The 15150-nt window shown below is 49.3% G+C and overlaps 5 protein-coding genes across 5 annotated transcripts; 1 reads left to right on the forward strand and 4 right to left on the reverse strand.

Annotated features, from left to right (window-relative positions):
• Positions 1-174: 174 nt before the first annotated feature.
• On the reverse strand, positions 175-2030 carry N7537_001804 (uncharacterized protein; the record flags this gene model as incomplete). The annotated part of the gene is made up of 2 exons (XM_056892862.1): positions 175-1812; positions 1869-2030. The coding sequence occupies 2 exons, from the start codon at positions 2028-2030 to the stop codon at positions 175-177; spliced, it is 1800 nt and encodes a 599-aa protein (XP_056757857.1).
• Positions 2031-2509: 479 nt separating this feature from the next.
• On the reverse strand, positions 2510-5092 carry N7537_001805 (putative serine/threonine protein kinase; the record flags this gene model as incomplete). The annotated part of the gene is made up of 1 exon (XM_056892863.1): positions 2510-5092. One exon carries the CDS (start codon positions 5090-5092, stop codon positions 2510-2512), a length of 2583 nt encoding a protein of 860 aa, XP_056757858.1.
• A 194-nt stretch (positions 5093-5286) lies between these two features.
• N7537_001806 (uncharacterized protein) lies at positions 5287-6682 on the reverse strand (the record flags this gene model as incomplete). Its single annotated transcript, XM_056892864.1, has 2 exons — positions 5287-6415; positions 6450-6682. The coding sequence occupies 2 exons, from the start codon at positions 6680-6682 to the stop codon at positions 5287-5289; spliced, it is 1362 nt and encodes a 453-aa protein (XP_056757859.1).
• Positions 6683-8123: 1441 nt separating this feature from the next.
• N7537_001807 (uncharacterized protein) lies at positions 8124-9639 on the reverse strand (the record flags this gene model as incomplete). The annotated part of the gene is made up of 3 exons (XM_056892865.1): positions 8124-9010; positions 9073-9403; positions 9457-9639. The coding sequence occupies 3 exons, from the start codon at positions 9637-9639 to the stop codon at positions 8124-8126; spliced, it is 1401 nt and encodes a 466-aa protein (XP_056757860.1).
• A 2301-nt stretch (positions 9640-11940) lies between these two features.
• N7537_001808 (elongation factor 2) lies at positions 11941-14850 on the forward strand (the record flags this gene model as incomplete). Its single annotated transcript, XM_056892866.1, has 5 exons — positions 11941-11948; positions 12005-12020; positions 12219-12276; positions 12345-14776; positions 14833-14850. The coding sequence occupies 5 exons, from the start codon at positions 11941-11943 to the stop codon at positions 14848-14850; spliced, it is 2532 nt and encodes an 843-aa protein (XP_056757861.1).
• Between the last annotated feature and the right edge of the window lie 300 nt (positions 14851-15150).

Raw genomic sequence — 15150 nt, forward strand, 5'->3', positions numbered from 1 at the left:
ACCACCTAGATAGGTTGAGCGATGCGATACCCATCGAGCATCCGGAATCGAATAGCTCCAATGTCATGCAGCTGCATCGGCACTTGCACGGCTGGTAACCCCCGAAAAAGAAAAGAAAAGCACAAAAACAAAAGCAAAAGAGCAAATGATAAGAAGAGAACGAACAGTAAGATCTCACCGCTGCAGCCATTCGCGAGATCCATAACCCGTCGGACCTAGCTCCGCCAAAGCAGTTTCGCAAAACTTATCATAGTACTCAGTCCCCTTCCAGAGACTATGCTTCGACCGAATACCAATCCTCCAATCCTCTTCCCTGAGCCGCTTAATGCGTTGCGCCTTAGTCTCAACCCGAATAACGTTTCCATACTCATCAATATTAGGCCCCTCAATCACAGGAGATTCCTGTGGTTCACTGGAATCGGGGTTAAGCTTAACGGGTGAAAAAGTCCAGAAGGAGGCAGAGCGGGCCATAGTCGTGCTGCGAGAGCGACGGGCCTGCTGCAGGTCCGAAAAATGTTTAATCTGCTTACGGAGTCCGGTCACGTCGGCGGGAATATGCTCACGGAGCCACTTGATGCCGTTGTTGAACTCATTAATCTGGGCGGCGCGCTCGGCGCTGACAGGCGCGGGGAAGGGGGATGACTTTCTAGACCGCAAAGAGGGCGACTTGATGCTTTTCTGCTCTGGCGGGCCTGCGCGGCTGGTGAACGGCGAGCTGAGGGTGGGGATCTTCTTTCTTATAACGGGGGTGGGTGTCGATGGAGCCATGGTCGTGGGCGAAGAGAGGACGGGACTCAGACGCTTCGGCCGCGGTGCTAGGGTTGAAGGACTCGCCTCCTCTGTGTTAGCATTCAGACGTCCGGATGGGATTATCTTCAAGGGTAGCCGGGGAGGGCGAGCTCGGATCGGTCGATTCACCTCATTCCTAGAAGTTTCTTGCTCCGAATCTCCGCAGATTATCATTGCAGAACTGCTGCACATGAGTACCTCGCCGGAGCTCTTCCGGATGGCAAGTGGGGATGGAATGAGCTCGCTGCGCTTTACCGGGTCCTCGAGTTCAGCTGGGAACTTGATTGGAGATAGACGCACTGGTGGCCGCTTGAGATGTTTTGGCGGTGCGCGGGCAACAAAAGGGTCGTCGGTTCCCGCGATAATGGAGTTATCAATCATGCGGGCAATGTTTCGGACGATAGATCCCCCATTGGGAAGTCTATCTCGGGCACTATTAAAAGAGAGCAATTGGTCCCTAGTAGCCGGACGAACAGGAACGGCGCGTGGTGGAGGCAGAGGCGCACGGTTCGGAGGCGGGATATGAAAGGCTGGAGGAGGAGGGTCATAGTCAAGACGTGAGACTTCTCGAACAGTAGGAGGTGGCGTGAGACAAAAGGCAGTGGTAACAGAAGGGTTTGAAGAGGAAGAGGGAGGAGACTGGAAAGGCGAAGGAGGAGCGTGAGCTAGCCTAGCATTATGAGCCGACAGATTCTGAACTGACAGAGCTTGAGCATTTGGATCAGGGCCAGGAAGAACACCATGCGCCGGGGAAAATGCAGGGCTCCAGACGACAGTACTCAACGAAGACCGAGGAGTCGAGTCGGGCGAATGAAGAAAAGTAACTGGCGAGTAGGTCTGGTTGGGATTCAGAACCGGCATGGGGATTGTAGCTGGCAAAGACTCATAGCAAGTCTGGAACCGTTCCATAGCAGAAGTCAGAAGCGGGACTTTGACAGCCGAAAAGATATGAGGTGCTCGTCCCATATACTCATATGAGGTGGCCGCATAATAGTGGAGGTAGGTCGCACAGATCGGATGAAGCTATGCATAAACCCGTTAGCAATCAGAATTTGGGATGAGATCTGTGAAATACAAACCGGACTGGACGCGGTGTCTATGAGCTGATTGCATTGCAAGGCACATTGCTTGTGTTGTTGATTAAAACATAGCCATTTCACATCCACGAGAGCTTTCTTCCATTCATAAGAGTTCTGTGGAGAAGAGAAGGCACCAAAGGGAAATGAGGCTTCTTGTGGCATTTTTGAGGTATTTGAAGATGGATAGGGGGAGATACAGAGGGAACAAGTGATGGAAGAGGAAGAAGAAAAGACGAAACGCGAGATGGGACAAGAAGAGAGAGAGGAGACAAGACTGGAGACTGCCTCTTCAAATTAAGACCTGGGCACTCGAGGTGCCAACCCAGAGCTTGCCAGACAAGTCCAGTGCCTATGCTTCTACCTTGTTCAGTTATGTTTATCGGGCTTGACCAGCCAGGACGCTTAATACCACAGGCATAGCCCCAAATATATTTTCAGACATCAAATAAAGTACATCTTTATCTCTAGCAGCCAAGAAGTAGTGTCTACATCATCCTCCTTCCTGGAAATCTACGTAGTGGACATGCATGCAAACCGAACATAATATTAGTTATTGAATTGTAGATAACTTGACACTCAACATGGCTTCTGGTAAGGATATTTGCCAGTCTTAATACCCCACAAGCCCATATTCTGGTCATCTAGACCTGCTCAACAATCTGAACATCATTCATCTCATGCTTGATCTCGGCCCGTGACAATGCCTCACCAGTCGCCGAAAGCGACTGTAGGAAATCACCCAGTAAACGGTCAAGTTCTGCTGTTACCACACCATCATCCATGCCCTCCATCAGACTCGCCGCATTCGGAGCATTGAGAGCTGGGAAGGGGATTGGTCCCTTATCTTCTACCTGTAGCATGGGGACTTCAGACATATCGTGTCGTACATGTCGAATAGTTTCGAATATGGGGGATCCCGGTTCTGAGACCGGGCCCGAAGTCACCGAGGAAGCAGTGGGGGTTTGGGGAACTGGAACGGCGGTGGGTAAAGCTGTCATACCATGTTCGGACGAGGAAGTCCTGGAGTGTTCCTTCCATACAGGGTGAGATTCTTCGTCTGGCCCGGGGCCATCAAGAATCCCTGAAGCCTCATATTCATTGTAACCGGCCGATTCCAGCATTGCGGGGAGTTCTGTGTCGAAGAAATGACTGTGATGAAGCGAGTTTGCACCCTCTGGGGTGGTGGGGCGATCGAAGCGGAAGGGATCGTAATCTGAGTCGGAGGTATTCGATGCCGAAGTTGAAGGACGTGAGTCACCTGGTTCATCTGTTGACAGTGGCTGCGACTGCGGCGGAGGTTGAACCTCAGGCAGCGGGGCGCGGAGGGTGTCATGTCGGTCATCGTAGGTTTGGCTCTCGGGCACAGATCCCATCACTGGGAATGTCCACTGCATGGTGGCTCGCTTCTCAGCCTGGAAAGACTCCTCTGCCACGGGCTCCTGTGCAGGGACCTCCGTCTCCTTTTCTTCCGGTTGCTCCTCTTCATCTTGTGTGACCTCTTCATCTTGTGTGAATGACGGGAATTTCCAGTCCATAGTGGGAGGTCGAGGACCAGAAGGCACGAATGTATCCTCGAGGTTTGCATCGTCATCCACGCCACTAACAGACGACTTTGAGCTATTCTCTGAGGAGGTCCTGTTCAATCGAAGACTGGACCGGGTCGCGCGGATAGTATTTGCATCGACCAATTGGAAAGGCTGCGCAGATGGAGCTCCTGCTGCGTAGTGTGAGGCCTCGAATGACCCAATATCGATATCGAGGAAAGTTGATGTGACAGAAGAGCGGTCTGTTTCCGCACGAAGGGGAAGATCTGAAGTGGGTTGGGCGGGTTCGATGGGGACAAAGTCATTTTTTGTTTCATATGTGTAGCTGGGCTTCTCTTCATTAAACAGGCCTTCCATTGCCACTGCGCCTCGGCGCACACGTTCATCGAAATTGACCTTATCTTCATAGTTAAGATCGTCTTCCGAAATCGTTTCGTACATGTCTTGCTCAGGCGTTGTGTCAGTAGGGCTGATTGACTGCTGCATCTCCGCCAGCGAAGCGGCAATTTCATCCAGGTCAATGACAGAGAATCTTCGCTCGAATCCATCAGTAGTACTGAAATTCCAGTCATCATCTGACTCCTCGATGCCTGGGAGCTCAGCTGCCGCAGCACCGCCTGGGTGGAACAAAGAAATCCGCTGGCCTCCTCGCTGGGACCACTGGTAGTAGTTTCTCACCAACTCACTAACCGAGGCGGTTGGATATTCCTCCTCCGTATCGGCAATGTAGGGGTGGGCAAGTATATCTGCCATCGTGGGACGGGTTTCTGGGTTGGAGTCAAGGGCGTACGCAATAAGGTCCTTCAGACCTTGGCTGTACATATCGCTGTCCAGCTGGGGAGTCTTGCGGTTTAGTTGGCGACCGATTTGCATTCGTTCTCGCAGGCCTGCATTTGGCGGGTTCCCGTTCGCGAACTCAAACAGTGTGCACCCATACGCCCACACATCGATCTCATTGCCATATTGATGGGCCTCTCCACGAGTTGCAAACATCTCTGGTGGCATCCAGTGTGGTGTTCCAATCCAGGTGGATCGTTTGTCTCGCTGTGATTGAAGAACACCAGCAACACCGAAGTCACAGATTTCCAGACGTCCCTCTTCATGAACAAGAATATTTGCAGCTTTCACATCACGATGAATTATTCCAGCTTCGTGAATAGCATGAAGTCCAACAGCTAGCTCACGAGCGATTGGAATTATGTATTTCTCATCGAGCTTGTCATTTGTTGCACGCATCAAGGTACGGACACTGCCACCGGGGCAGTACTCACAAACCAGCCACAACTGAGAGTGAATGGAGATGGCTTCAATGAGCTCATTGATGTTTTTGGCACCAGAATCCTTCACTTGCTTCATCACCTTTGTTTCATGGATGAAATCTTTGATCGACTCATCTCTGAAATCTCGAAGTGACTTGTAGTCTAGCGAGTCAATATCTAGGACTTTGATGGCAACCAGTCGACCCGATGGTGTTTGGTGACCTTTGTAAACACGACCATAGGCACCTTTGCCTATCAACTCTTCAAACTCGTATGGTGGAACCTCGGTTTTCGCACGACGACACATCTCTTGGACGGCTACCCCTTGTTCGCGAGCTAGCTTGATCGCTTCTGCCTTGTGCCTGGTAATGGCAGCCATTGCCGAGGATGGGTCCAAGAGACGGGATGTTCGAGAATCCATTGTGAGTGAAGATAAGCTTGAAATGAGCGAGGTGTGAAAAGAGATAGTTGTAAGAGTGAGACAGGCGTAAAAGTGAGTAAGGAGCAAAGATAAAGATGGGGACTGAGTGAGACGAGTTTGAAGGGATTGTAAAGATGTGCGGCTTCTCTGACGTAGAATTAATGATTGAGAGCGGATTGCGTACGTTTGCGGGTTCAACAAAGCAACTGTTTGAACTTTTTAACCCAACGCTTCCAGATTCTCTTGGGTTTTGATGTGTTCCTTCTTCCAGAGGCGAAAGAGATCGTTGACGGACGAGCAGAGGTATAAAGAGGCGTCTTCTGGTAATATCGAGGAGAATCTGAAGGTGTAGCGCGCCCTTCGAAGATAGTGCGGAAGGAGTGCTGCCTTCTGATCACGTAGCTGATTGGACGAACTCTCGAGGAGTATTCAGGGAAAGGGATGTAGGTGTACCGATTTGCGCGCTCCTGAGCCTGGTGGGAGGTTTCGGGATCCGCTTGTTGTCCTTTATGATAGTCAACGGGGAGACGTAACTCTCCGAAAGAGGCGCTGGGGGTCAGGGAAGGGATCTGAAGGGAAATGTTCCGAGTGTTGGTGACAGTTGAATAAGACGGCGGGGAGATTCTAGAAGAACTAGGAGAGGTATTACCTAGCTCACTGGTGTCGAGTGCAGATGTATCAGCCTTGGCACAAATGCTAGAAGAATCTTGTTCTCCGATCGGGTTACTGTCACCCAATTCTTCAGAGAATCGGGAAATCCGAGGAAGACTGGTCGCAGGTTTGATCTGACTGCTGGCAAGCGTTGATGTGTTAGCCTGGGCACTGTCTTTCGGTGGCACTCGTTGGGTGTCGGAATAAACGTGGGAGAAACTTTGGTCCTTGACTGTCTGGTTGCGGCCGGGAGGTCTTGGGAATGATTCAAGTAGCTGCTCAAAGCTCCCAGGTTGTTTTAAAGCCTTCGGGTCCGGGGATTCTTCGCAATTGCCCTGGGTTGCGGGGGTCTCGTTGAAGCTATCAACAGAGTCAGGTGGCTCACCTATTTCGCTGTCATAGACTGATGGGCTCGGGGGTCCAAAGGATCCAGGGTGTGCAACGTTTTCTGATGCCTTAAGGTGTTCAGGAAGATCAGAGGAGTCGAGACAGGGAGGCTCGTCCTCCGTTGCAAGCTGTTGGAGTAACTCAGAGATCAGAGATTCTGAATCTGTACCTATCAGGGAAGTCCACTCTTCTTCGTAGTGAACCCGATCTCTGCGTTCTGAACCTTCACAAGAGTCACTAGGATGACGGTGCGCAGATCGTAGACGAAGCTGATTGGCACGTTCACTGTGAGGGTGGCAGGTTAGTCAGGGAAATCCACTCAGTAAACGGAGGAATATCTTGCCTGAGCCTAGCAGATGCAAGCCTGCGAGCAATACTGGTAGAGCTGTTTTGGCCAGATTGATTTCGGCTGTGACTGGCCTCAGGGTCTGCACCAGAAAGCCCAGCAAATGGGTCGGACGAACCGAAAAGACGAAGCAAGAATTGATGCTCGCTTGGGGGAAATCCGAGCTCCTCAATTAGATCTTCGGGACTAGGAGACTCGTTAGCCATTCCGTTTCAAATTACACTGGCCGTAATCAATTGAGTCCGTGGGTCGATTCAATGATAGAAGAAGGGTACACGGGGTGGAAGCAATCGTCTCGCGTCGCGCCGCACCGCCGAGCATTTTAAAACTCACCTGGCACTGGCCGCTTATTTAATCGAAAAGCGAGCCACCATATGCGAAATCCGAACATCCATATAATCGAGTCGACACGCCGAGTTTCTGCATTTGCCCTTCCAATAGGGAATGCTTCGCAGGGGCAAACGGGCCGTGGCGGTGAAGTAAGGCAGAGCCGATATTTCAGAGCCCGCAGCCTGATTAACACACAGCTTCCCACCGATATAGTACAAGGCTTGATAGGTGTGAATGTGTTGAAGAACAAAGCGATGAAGACTGACTCCCAGATGTCGTTGGTGTACTGTGGCACGTGATATACACACCATTATCGTGATCCTCAAGAGATCTTATCGCTTATCGTGACCTATCGTGAACCTTGAGGTGGATCGCTTGCTTTGAGATTCCAAGTTCTTTTTGTTGCTCCACGAATGCTTTTGCATCCATCCATACATTGTAGTTACTACACTAGAATGGGGGGCTAGGGAATGATTTAAGTATCAGCCTTATAGGTAGATAATCATATTCTTAAACTAGAGGTGATTTCCTAGGAATATTGTCAAGATACCAGAAAAATAACTAATATGGATATTTCAGTTAGAAATACGCGGCGTATCAACTGTAGAGGGTGATATACGGGTTCTTGCTATTAGTATGTGACCATATCATATACACTAATTTTCTTCAGAAACTCGCAAGTCTGACATCTACAACAGGACTCACATCCTGAACTATTGATCGGCCGGTATCAAATGCCACCCCCAAAGGATCCGAATCGCCCTATTACCCGGCTTGAATCCTTTCTATTTTCTGAAGGAGAAGCCCACCTCCACCAGTTGGCCAAGGGAATTCATCGAAGCGAACGGTTCAATCGGGATATCCTACTACTTGCTCTTCCGCTGGTCAAAGCGATCGGTCATCGAATGGCCATCGAAGTCGCCAAGGAAGCCAATCTCAATTCGAAATTACTTGATATCTACGATATCGGAGTCATAAAAGAAGACTTTGTCTGGTATGTCGAACAAGGCGGGCTGAGTAGAGAGATCCAACGGGAGATGGAATCTCAAGCGGCAGATGCCCCGCTCCCAGATTTGGAAAACATCATCGGGGTTCAGGACTTCAGGCTTATAGCAATGCTCCTATGGTATCGAAGGACTTGTGGGATGAATTTGTGGCTGGGTTGGAGACGTTCGGGGGGATGCTAAACTCCATTTTCTGTCCCGGCTTTAAATATTGAAAATGCATTAACAGATCATCAGGCAGGCAAATTCCAAACCAACAATATTTTATAATTACTGTATGGCAGGCTACGTAGAAAACATAGTACATCAAATTCTATAAACGGGAGAGAGCCCAGATCACAAAGATAGAAAGGGAGAGCCGCAGGCCTACACCCTTATCAATGGAGGAGCCGGTAGACTTCTCCTCGTGAGCATCTCTGGCTTCTGTATCATCTGCCTCACCCTTTTCCAACGTAGTCCCGGGGACTGCATTCTTGCCAGTCGTGATTTCGAGGATTTCATCTTCGTTGGAGTTCCAATTCCTCTGTGCTAAAGAGATTTCGTCATTGCCCATATCATAGACAGTGTAGATCTGTTGAAGAAAGTTTGCCCCAAGCCTAACACAGTTTGCATCCTCGGTATCAGTTTTCGCGGCAATTCCCAAATAGCAGATGTCCTCATCATTAAACACGCTACGTCTTTCTATGAATAGATCAATTCCAAGCTTGAAACTCGCAGCCCCGAACTCGAATGTGAGTGTTGTGTCACTGGAAATTATGTTGCATGGGATAGAGGCTGGCCCAGAGGTTGGTGTTTCAGTGGCACCCAATTGAGAGAAGATATCCTGCGCGATGGATTCTGGGACATAGGTGTAAGAGAGCGAGGGATCAAGTAGAGCTTGTGTCGTAGGCCCCTCAGGAAATACCGATGTCCCATTAATAGAAAAGCTTGTCATGTTGACCCTGAAAGCCTTTCTATAATCGGCAGGGTTGTTGACGATGGGAAGCGTGTGGAGTGTACCATTGTATTTGGATCTGTTCACACCACCAAAAAGAAGAGCGCCTGCTTTTTCATCCTGCGAGACTTCTGCGGATATAGAATGTAGAGGATTCTCCATATACATGCTGAAAGCCGGGGACTTGATGGTTCCAGCATTAACCAATGTTTCAGTAAGGGAGATAAAAGACGAGTTTGTTTCGCCATATCCCAAGCCGATAATATCTATTCAAAAAATTAGTCAATAACAAATATGACGTCGGGATGGTACAGGCATATGGGCTTACTTTGGGTGGCATCCACATTCAGAATCCCGATCTTCATAGACTCCACGGTTGTGTCTCCAATGACAAGAGTATCGATAACAAACTCCCCAGTGATGGTCATGGATGATTCAATCGACTTGCTAACGGTGAAGTTGGAATGCAGATCATTCATGCTAGTAGAAAGGGTCTTGTTATAGCCACCGGAGCCGTTGCAGTTTTTATTGCCTCGAAACGTAGCACAATCATGCGAGGTCCCTACAGGCACCCAGCACTCATTGCCGACCATCCAAAATGCCGCCTCAATTCTCTGTGGCGGGGTACCAAGTGAGATGTTGGTGTAGATAATATTTTCCTGAAAAGGTAAAGGTTAGTATAAGTAAATATATCAAGACAAAAGCATCATACATCATTGCCGATTGGAAGAAGAACTGTATTGTCCCTCCTTAACTGGGTATTGGCAACATATTTGGCGGCTTTCTTATGTTTTAAAGGCACATTGAACACAGCAGGCATCTCTCTTTTCTCTAGAGACAAAGCATCTGCAAGAGAGACGCCCAGCAGGGCGAAAAGCCACGACCCACTACGCATGTCGATCGGCCGTTAAACGTGGGGATATTTTACAACTCATCTTTGTACTGGAGATCGTCGGCATTTTAATTATTCTATAGGGGCAAAATATCATATCACTAAATTGACGCTAAACTCCTAGGATTGTCACCTGGCTATGGCAAAACAACTTGGCATAGTCGCAATTGGACTCGCTTATCCAAGGGGCTCTTAGCGATTGGGTGGCGCCCGCTAGGTGTTTGAGGGTCTGAGAGTCCCGAATATTTGGGGGCTAATAGACTAAAAGTATTAGTTTAGAACACCTATAATGATGAGGGGTTATACAAGTCTATGTTATAAATTATTAAAAGACGATATTTCGTTTCCATCTAGGGAGGTTCAAAAATGCTAAGGTAACACTTGTACCTGAGCTAACAATCTCTTGATTGCCTTGTCCATAATCCCATGTAATAGTGTAATAACTATATAGTTCCAGTTTTTAGTTCTGCTTGTTCTAAACTATTTGGCAGCACTGCCTATGTATATGCTGCTTAGTCTGGATTTGACTAACCGCGTATATATTTCTCCATGGGTAGCCTTGGAAGGCACAAAAGAACTTCATTTAAAGCCTGCACAACACAAGACATGACAAACCGTTGCTTTTATAGAAATATAGAACCTGACGCATGCATAGCGCTGAGATTGTACAGTTAAGTGTAAATCATTTTGAAGTTACAAGGTTTACTACTGGCGACTTTGTATCTGCAGCATCCTGCCTCATCCCTGGATAGGTTGCCGTTTCACTGTATCACACCAAACATAGTCATGACTGTGACAGAAAATATGTCGATTTCTAGGATTGTTCGGTCAGGATACGAGATCCTGAAAAAAAAAACAAATGACACCGAGGAGCGATGGCGGGGATATTGTTTCAGGTCACATGTGAGAATACACAGCTTAGAAAGCACCCAGGTAGCAAAAGATGGCCATCAATGGAATTAGATAGATAGGCTTGTTCACTGGATTCCTCGGTTGGTAAGGTGGCAATTGCTTACGAGCTTGGGTGATATTGCTTTCGGTTGCGCTCAGCTTTTGGGGGAGTGAACGAATTGGCAAGAGAGGCTATATGGGTACTTCTAGATGAAAGGTTCTAATCTTATCATCTGGATTTTTCTGTAGGCCAACGGAAACGCCCGCGGAATCGCACGATTCCATATCATACGGCCGGGATGGCTGCCGGGACTGGGCACCGGAACACTCGGGCTAGAAGACCGTCCCGGCTTATGGATTGTTTTGAGATCCTCTGTTTTAGTGATAGGATCGAGCGTTTGACAAATTTTAATTATTCGTTTCATTAATTTTGCCTTGACTACAACATACATCTAGCTTTGTAGTTTCTTCCTATTGCTTCCTATAATTTAGTAGTTGTATGGAGGTGGGATGATCTGATGCCTTGATGCCTTGGTGCCTCCAAATGAGGAGTTCTTTTGCCCCCCACTAATGCACGGTGCTGCATGAGCCAATTGTGAAGATCGGTGAAAATTTGCTCCAAGGCTTATGTAGAAAGAGGAATTTCTTTTTAACGTGGTTGAATGCTTGGGATATCTCTATTTTAAATCATACATATACATATCAATAATAGCTGTATCGGTGTACCATACATTGAGCTCTTGAGCTATAGGCTTGAGGTAACCCTGGGGATCAAATTTGAAGGCTTACTAATGTTGCATTGCCCCACCAAGTTGATAGAGGATAGAGGGGTTTTGGGCAGAGTCAAGTGTTTTAGGGAACCTTGGAAAGCTAAAAGCATGGAATGAATCATAGGCTCTAATTTGACTCTTTTTTAGCATTTAGAAAGGTCAAAGAGATCATATGTAGCTATCAAAAGAGTCGGAACACCTCTCGCTTGTGATATAATTGTCAAACGTCACCGGAGCACCCACGGATGGCACAGAAAAGTCACCCTAGTGAGTCAAGACATGAAAGTATAGAGGATTTGAAATCAAAAAAAAGGCCCAAAGTGAAAAGTCAATGAGAAGACTGTGAGCAATTAAAAAAAAGAGAATAATACACCCAATGAATTTCTATAAGGGAAAAAAAAATGGGCTAGTCAGCTCAAAACGCACAAAACCGGGAGGAGAAAAAAAGTCCCCACTTTCGCTTTTCTTTTTTTTCTCTCCCACTTTCCCTTCCCCTCTTCTTCTTCTTCCCCCCTCTATCTCTCCCAGGAGCAGTTGCACATAGGACATTTTTGATTCAGTGATCGAGAACTCTCGGTCCTAGTCATCTGTGTGCTCTTCTTCTTCTTTTCTATCCTAGTTATTCTAAGGATCAACCGCCAAGATGGTTAAGTAAGTTGTACTTCAGACAATTTTCCAGGACATACAGCTAACGATGATATGAACAGCTTCACTATCGAAGAGGTTAGTATTTGCCTTTCAAGAGTTCCAAGGTTATATCAAACATTACCAGCGGAAGGAGGGGATATATTTTGTCTCGATTGCTCTCATTCCATGCCTTCCATTTCCTATCTCACTTTCGCTGGTGATGCTTGAGACCCTTTCTCTCTTGAAACAGATCATCATCAAATTATCATGAATGTCGTTACTGACCTAGATCAGATCCGGTCCCTGATGGACCGTCGGGCTAACATCCGAAACATGTCCGTCATTGCTCACGGTAAGTTCTTTACTATAGATGATGTAATATTGTGAAATGGCTGATTCTGACTTTGTTTCTGTGCCCAGTCGATCACGGAAAGTCCACCCTCTCCGACTCCCTTGTCCAGCGTGCCGGTATTATTTCCGCCGCCAAGGCTGGTGAGGCTCGTTTCATGGACACCCGTCCCGATGAGCAGGACCGTTGCATTACCATCAAGTCCACTGCTATCTCCCTCTACGCCAAGTTCCCCGACCCAGAGGATCTTAAGGAGATTCCCCAGGCCGTCGATGGTGACGAGTTCCTGATCAACTTGATCGATTCCCCCGGTCACGTCGATTTCTCGTCTGAGGTCACTGCCGCTCTCCGTGTCACTGACGGTGCCCTTGTCGTTGTCGACTGTGTCTCCGGTGTCTGTGTCCAGACCGAGACCGTCCTGCGTCAGGCCCTGACCGAGCGTATCAAGCCCGTTCTGTGCATCAACAAGGTCGATCGTGCTCTTCTCGAGCTCCAGGTCTCCAAGGAGGATCTGTACCAGTCCTTCTCCCGTACCATTGAGTCCGTCAACGTCATCATCTCCACCTACTTCGACAAGGCTCTCGGTGACGTCCAGGTCTACCCCGACAGAGGAACCATCGCCTTCGGTTCCGGTCTCCACGGCTGGTGCTTCACTGTCCGCCAGTTCGCCGTCAAGTACGCCAAGAAGTTCGGTGTTGACCGCAAGAAGATGCTTGAGCGTCTCTGGGGCGACAACTTCTTCAACCCCAAGACCAAGAAGTGGACCACCAAGAGCGAGTACGAGGGCAAGACCCTTGAGCGTGCCTTCAACCAGTTCATCTTGGACCCCATCTTCAAGATCTTCGCCGCTGTCAACCACAACAAGCGTGATGAGATCTTCACCCTCCTCGACAAGCTCGAGGTCTCCCTCACCAACGATGAGAAGGAGCTCGAGGGCAAGGCCCTCCTCAAGCTCATCATGCGCAAGTTCTTGCCTGCCGCTGATGCCCTTCTGGAGATGATCTGTATCCACCTTCCTTCCCCCGTCACTGCCCAGAAGTACCGTGCCGAGACTCTCTACGAGGGTCCCACCGACGACAAGGCCTGCATCGGTATCCGTGACTGTGACCCCACTGCTCCTCTGATGCTTTACGTCTCCAAGATGGTGCCCACCTCCGATAAGGGTCGTTTCTACGCCTTCGGTCGTGTCTACGCCGGTACCGTCAAGTCCGGTATCAAGGTCCGCATCCAGGGTCCCAACTACATCCCCGGCCGCAAGGAGGATCTCTTCATCAAGGCCATCCAGCGTACCATTCTCATGATGGGTCGCTTCGTTGAGCCCATTGAGGATGTCCCCGCCGGTAACATTGTCGGTCTGGTCGGTGTCGATCAGTTCCTGCTCAAGTCCGGTACCCTCACCACCGATGAGACTGCCCACAACATGAAGGTCATGAAGTTCTCCGTCTCCCCCGTCGTGCAGCGCTCCGTCGAGGTCAAGAACGCCCAGGATCTGCCCAAGCTTGTCGAGGGTCTCAAGCGTCTCTCCAAGTCCGACCCTTGTGTCCTGACCATGATCAACGAGTCCGGCCAGCACATTGTTGCCGGTGCCGGTGAGCTCCACCTCGAGATTTGTCTTAAGGATCTCGAGGAGGACCACGCTGGTGTTCCCCTCCGTATCTCCGACCCCGTCGTTGCTTACCGTGAGACCGTCGCTGGTACCTCCAGCATGACTGCTCTGTCTAAGTCGCCCAACAAGCACAACCGTCTGTACATGACTGCTCAGCCCATCGAGGAGGAAGTCTCCCTCGCCATTGAGTCTGGCAAGATCAGCCCCCGTGACGACTTCAAGGCTCGTGCCCGTGTCCTTGCTGACGAGTACGGCTGGGATGTTACCGATGCCCGTAAGATTTGGTGCTTCGGTCCCGACACCACCGGTGCCAACCTGCTCATCGACCAGACCAAGGCCGTTCAGTACCTCAACGAAATCAAGGATTCCGTTGTCTCCGGTTTCCAGTGGGCTACCCGCGAGGGTCCCGTTGCCGAGGAGCCCATGCGTTCCGTCCGCTTCAACATCCTCGATGTTACCCTGCACGCTGATGCTATTCACCGTGGTGGTGGTCAGATCATCCCCACTGCTCGTCGTGCTCTGTACGCCGCTGCCATGTTGGCCGACCCCGGTCTCCTCGAGCCCATCTTCAACGTCGAGATCCAGGTTCCCGAGCAGGCTATGGGTGGTATCTACGGTGTCCTCACCCGCCGCCGTGGTCACGTCTACACCGAGGAGCAGCGTCCCGGTACCCCTCTGTTCATGGTCAAGGCTTACTTGCCCGTCAACGAGTCCTTCGGTTTCCCCGCCGATCTCCGCTCCGCTACCGGTGGCCAGGCCTTCCCCCAGTCCGTCTTCGATCACTGGAGCATCCTCCCCGGCGGTTCTCCTCTCGACCCCACCACCAAGCCCGGTCAGGTCGTCCAGGAAATGCGCAAGCGCAAGGGTCTCAAGGAGGTCGTTCCCGGTTACGAAAACGTAAGTCTTTTTACTCACTATCATTCTTGGTCTCAGTCACTAATCTCGTTCTATAGTACTACGACAAGCTGTAAAAATGTTCACGGTCACCCAGAATTTCCCTTCTGCCAGTCATTCGTGGAATCTTTCATGAGATTGATGAATTCAATACAATTTCTTCGGTTCAACAAAATTTTATTCCCTCATTCGTCGGTATTTGCTTCGATCGTTCCGTCTTTAGAAATCCGGGCATGAGCCTTGAAGCCTCTGGGCGTCATTGGTTCTGTTCTTTCACTGCTGTTTCTACATTTTGTTTTTACCGACCTTTTTTTGTTTTTCGCGTTTTTGCTGTAGTCTAGCAACCAGTTTCGATATGAAAATGAACTTGGGTATGC

Source organism: Penicillium hordei (assembly GCF_028827395.1).
Source record: "Penicillium hordei strain IBT 12815 chromosome Unknown utg000001l_segment0_segment0, whole genome shotgun sequence".
NCBI lineage: Eukaryota > Fungi > Ascomycota > Eurotiomycetes > Eurotiales > Aspergillaceae > Penicillium > Penicillium hordei.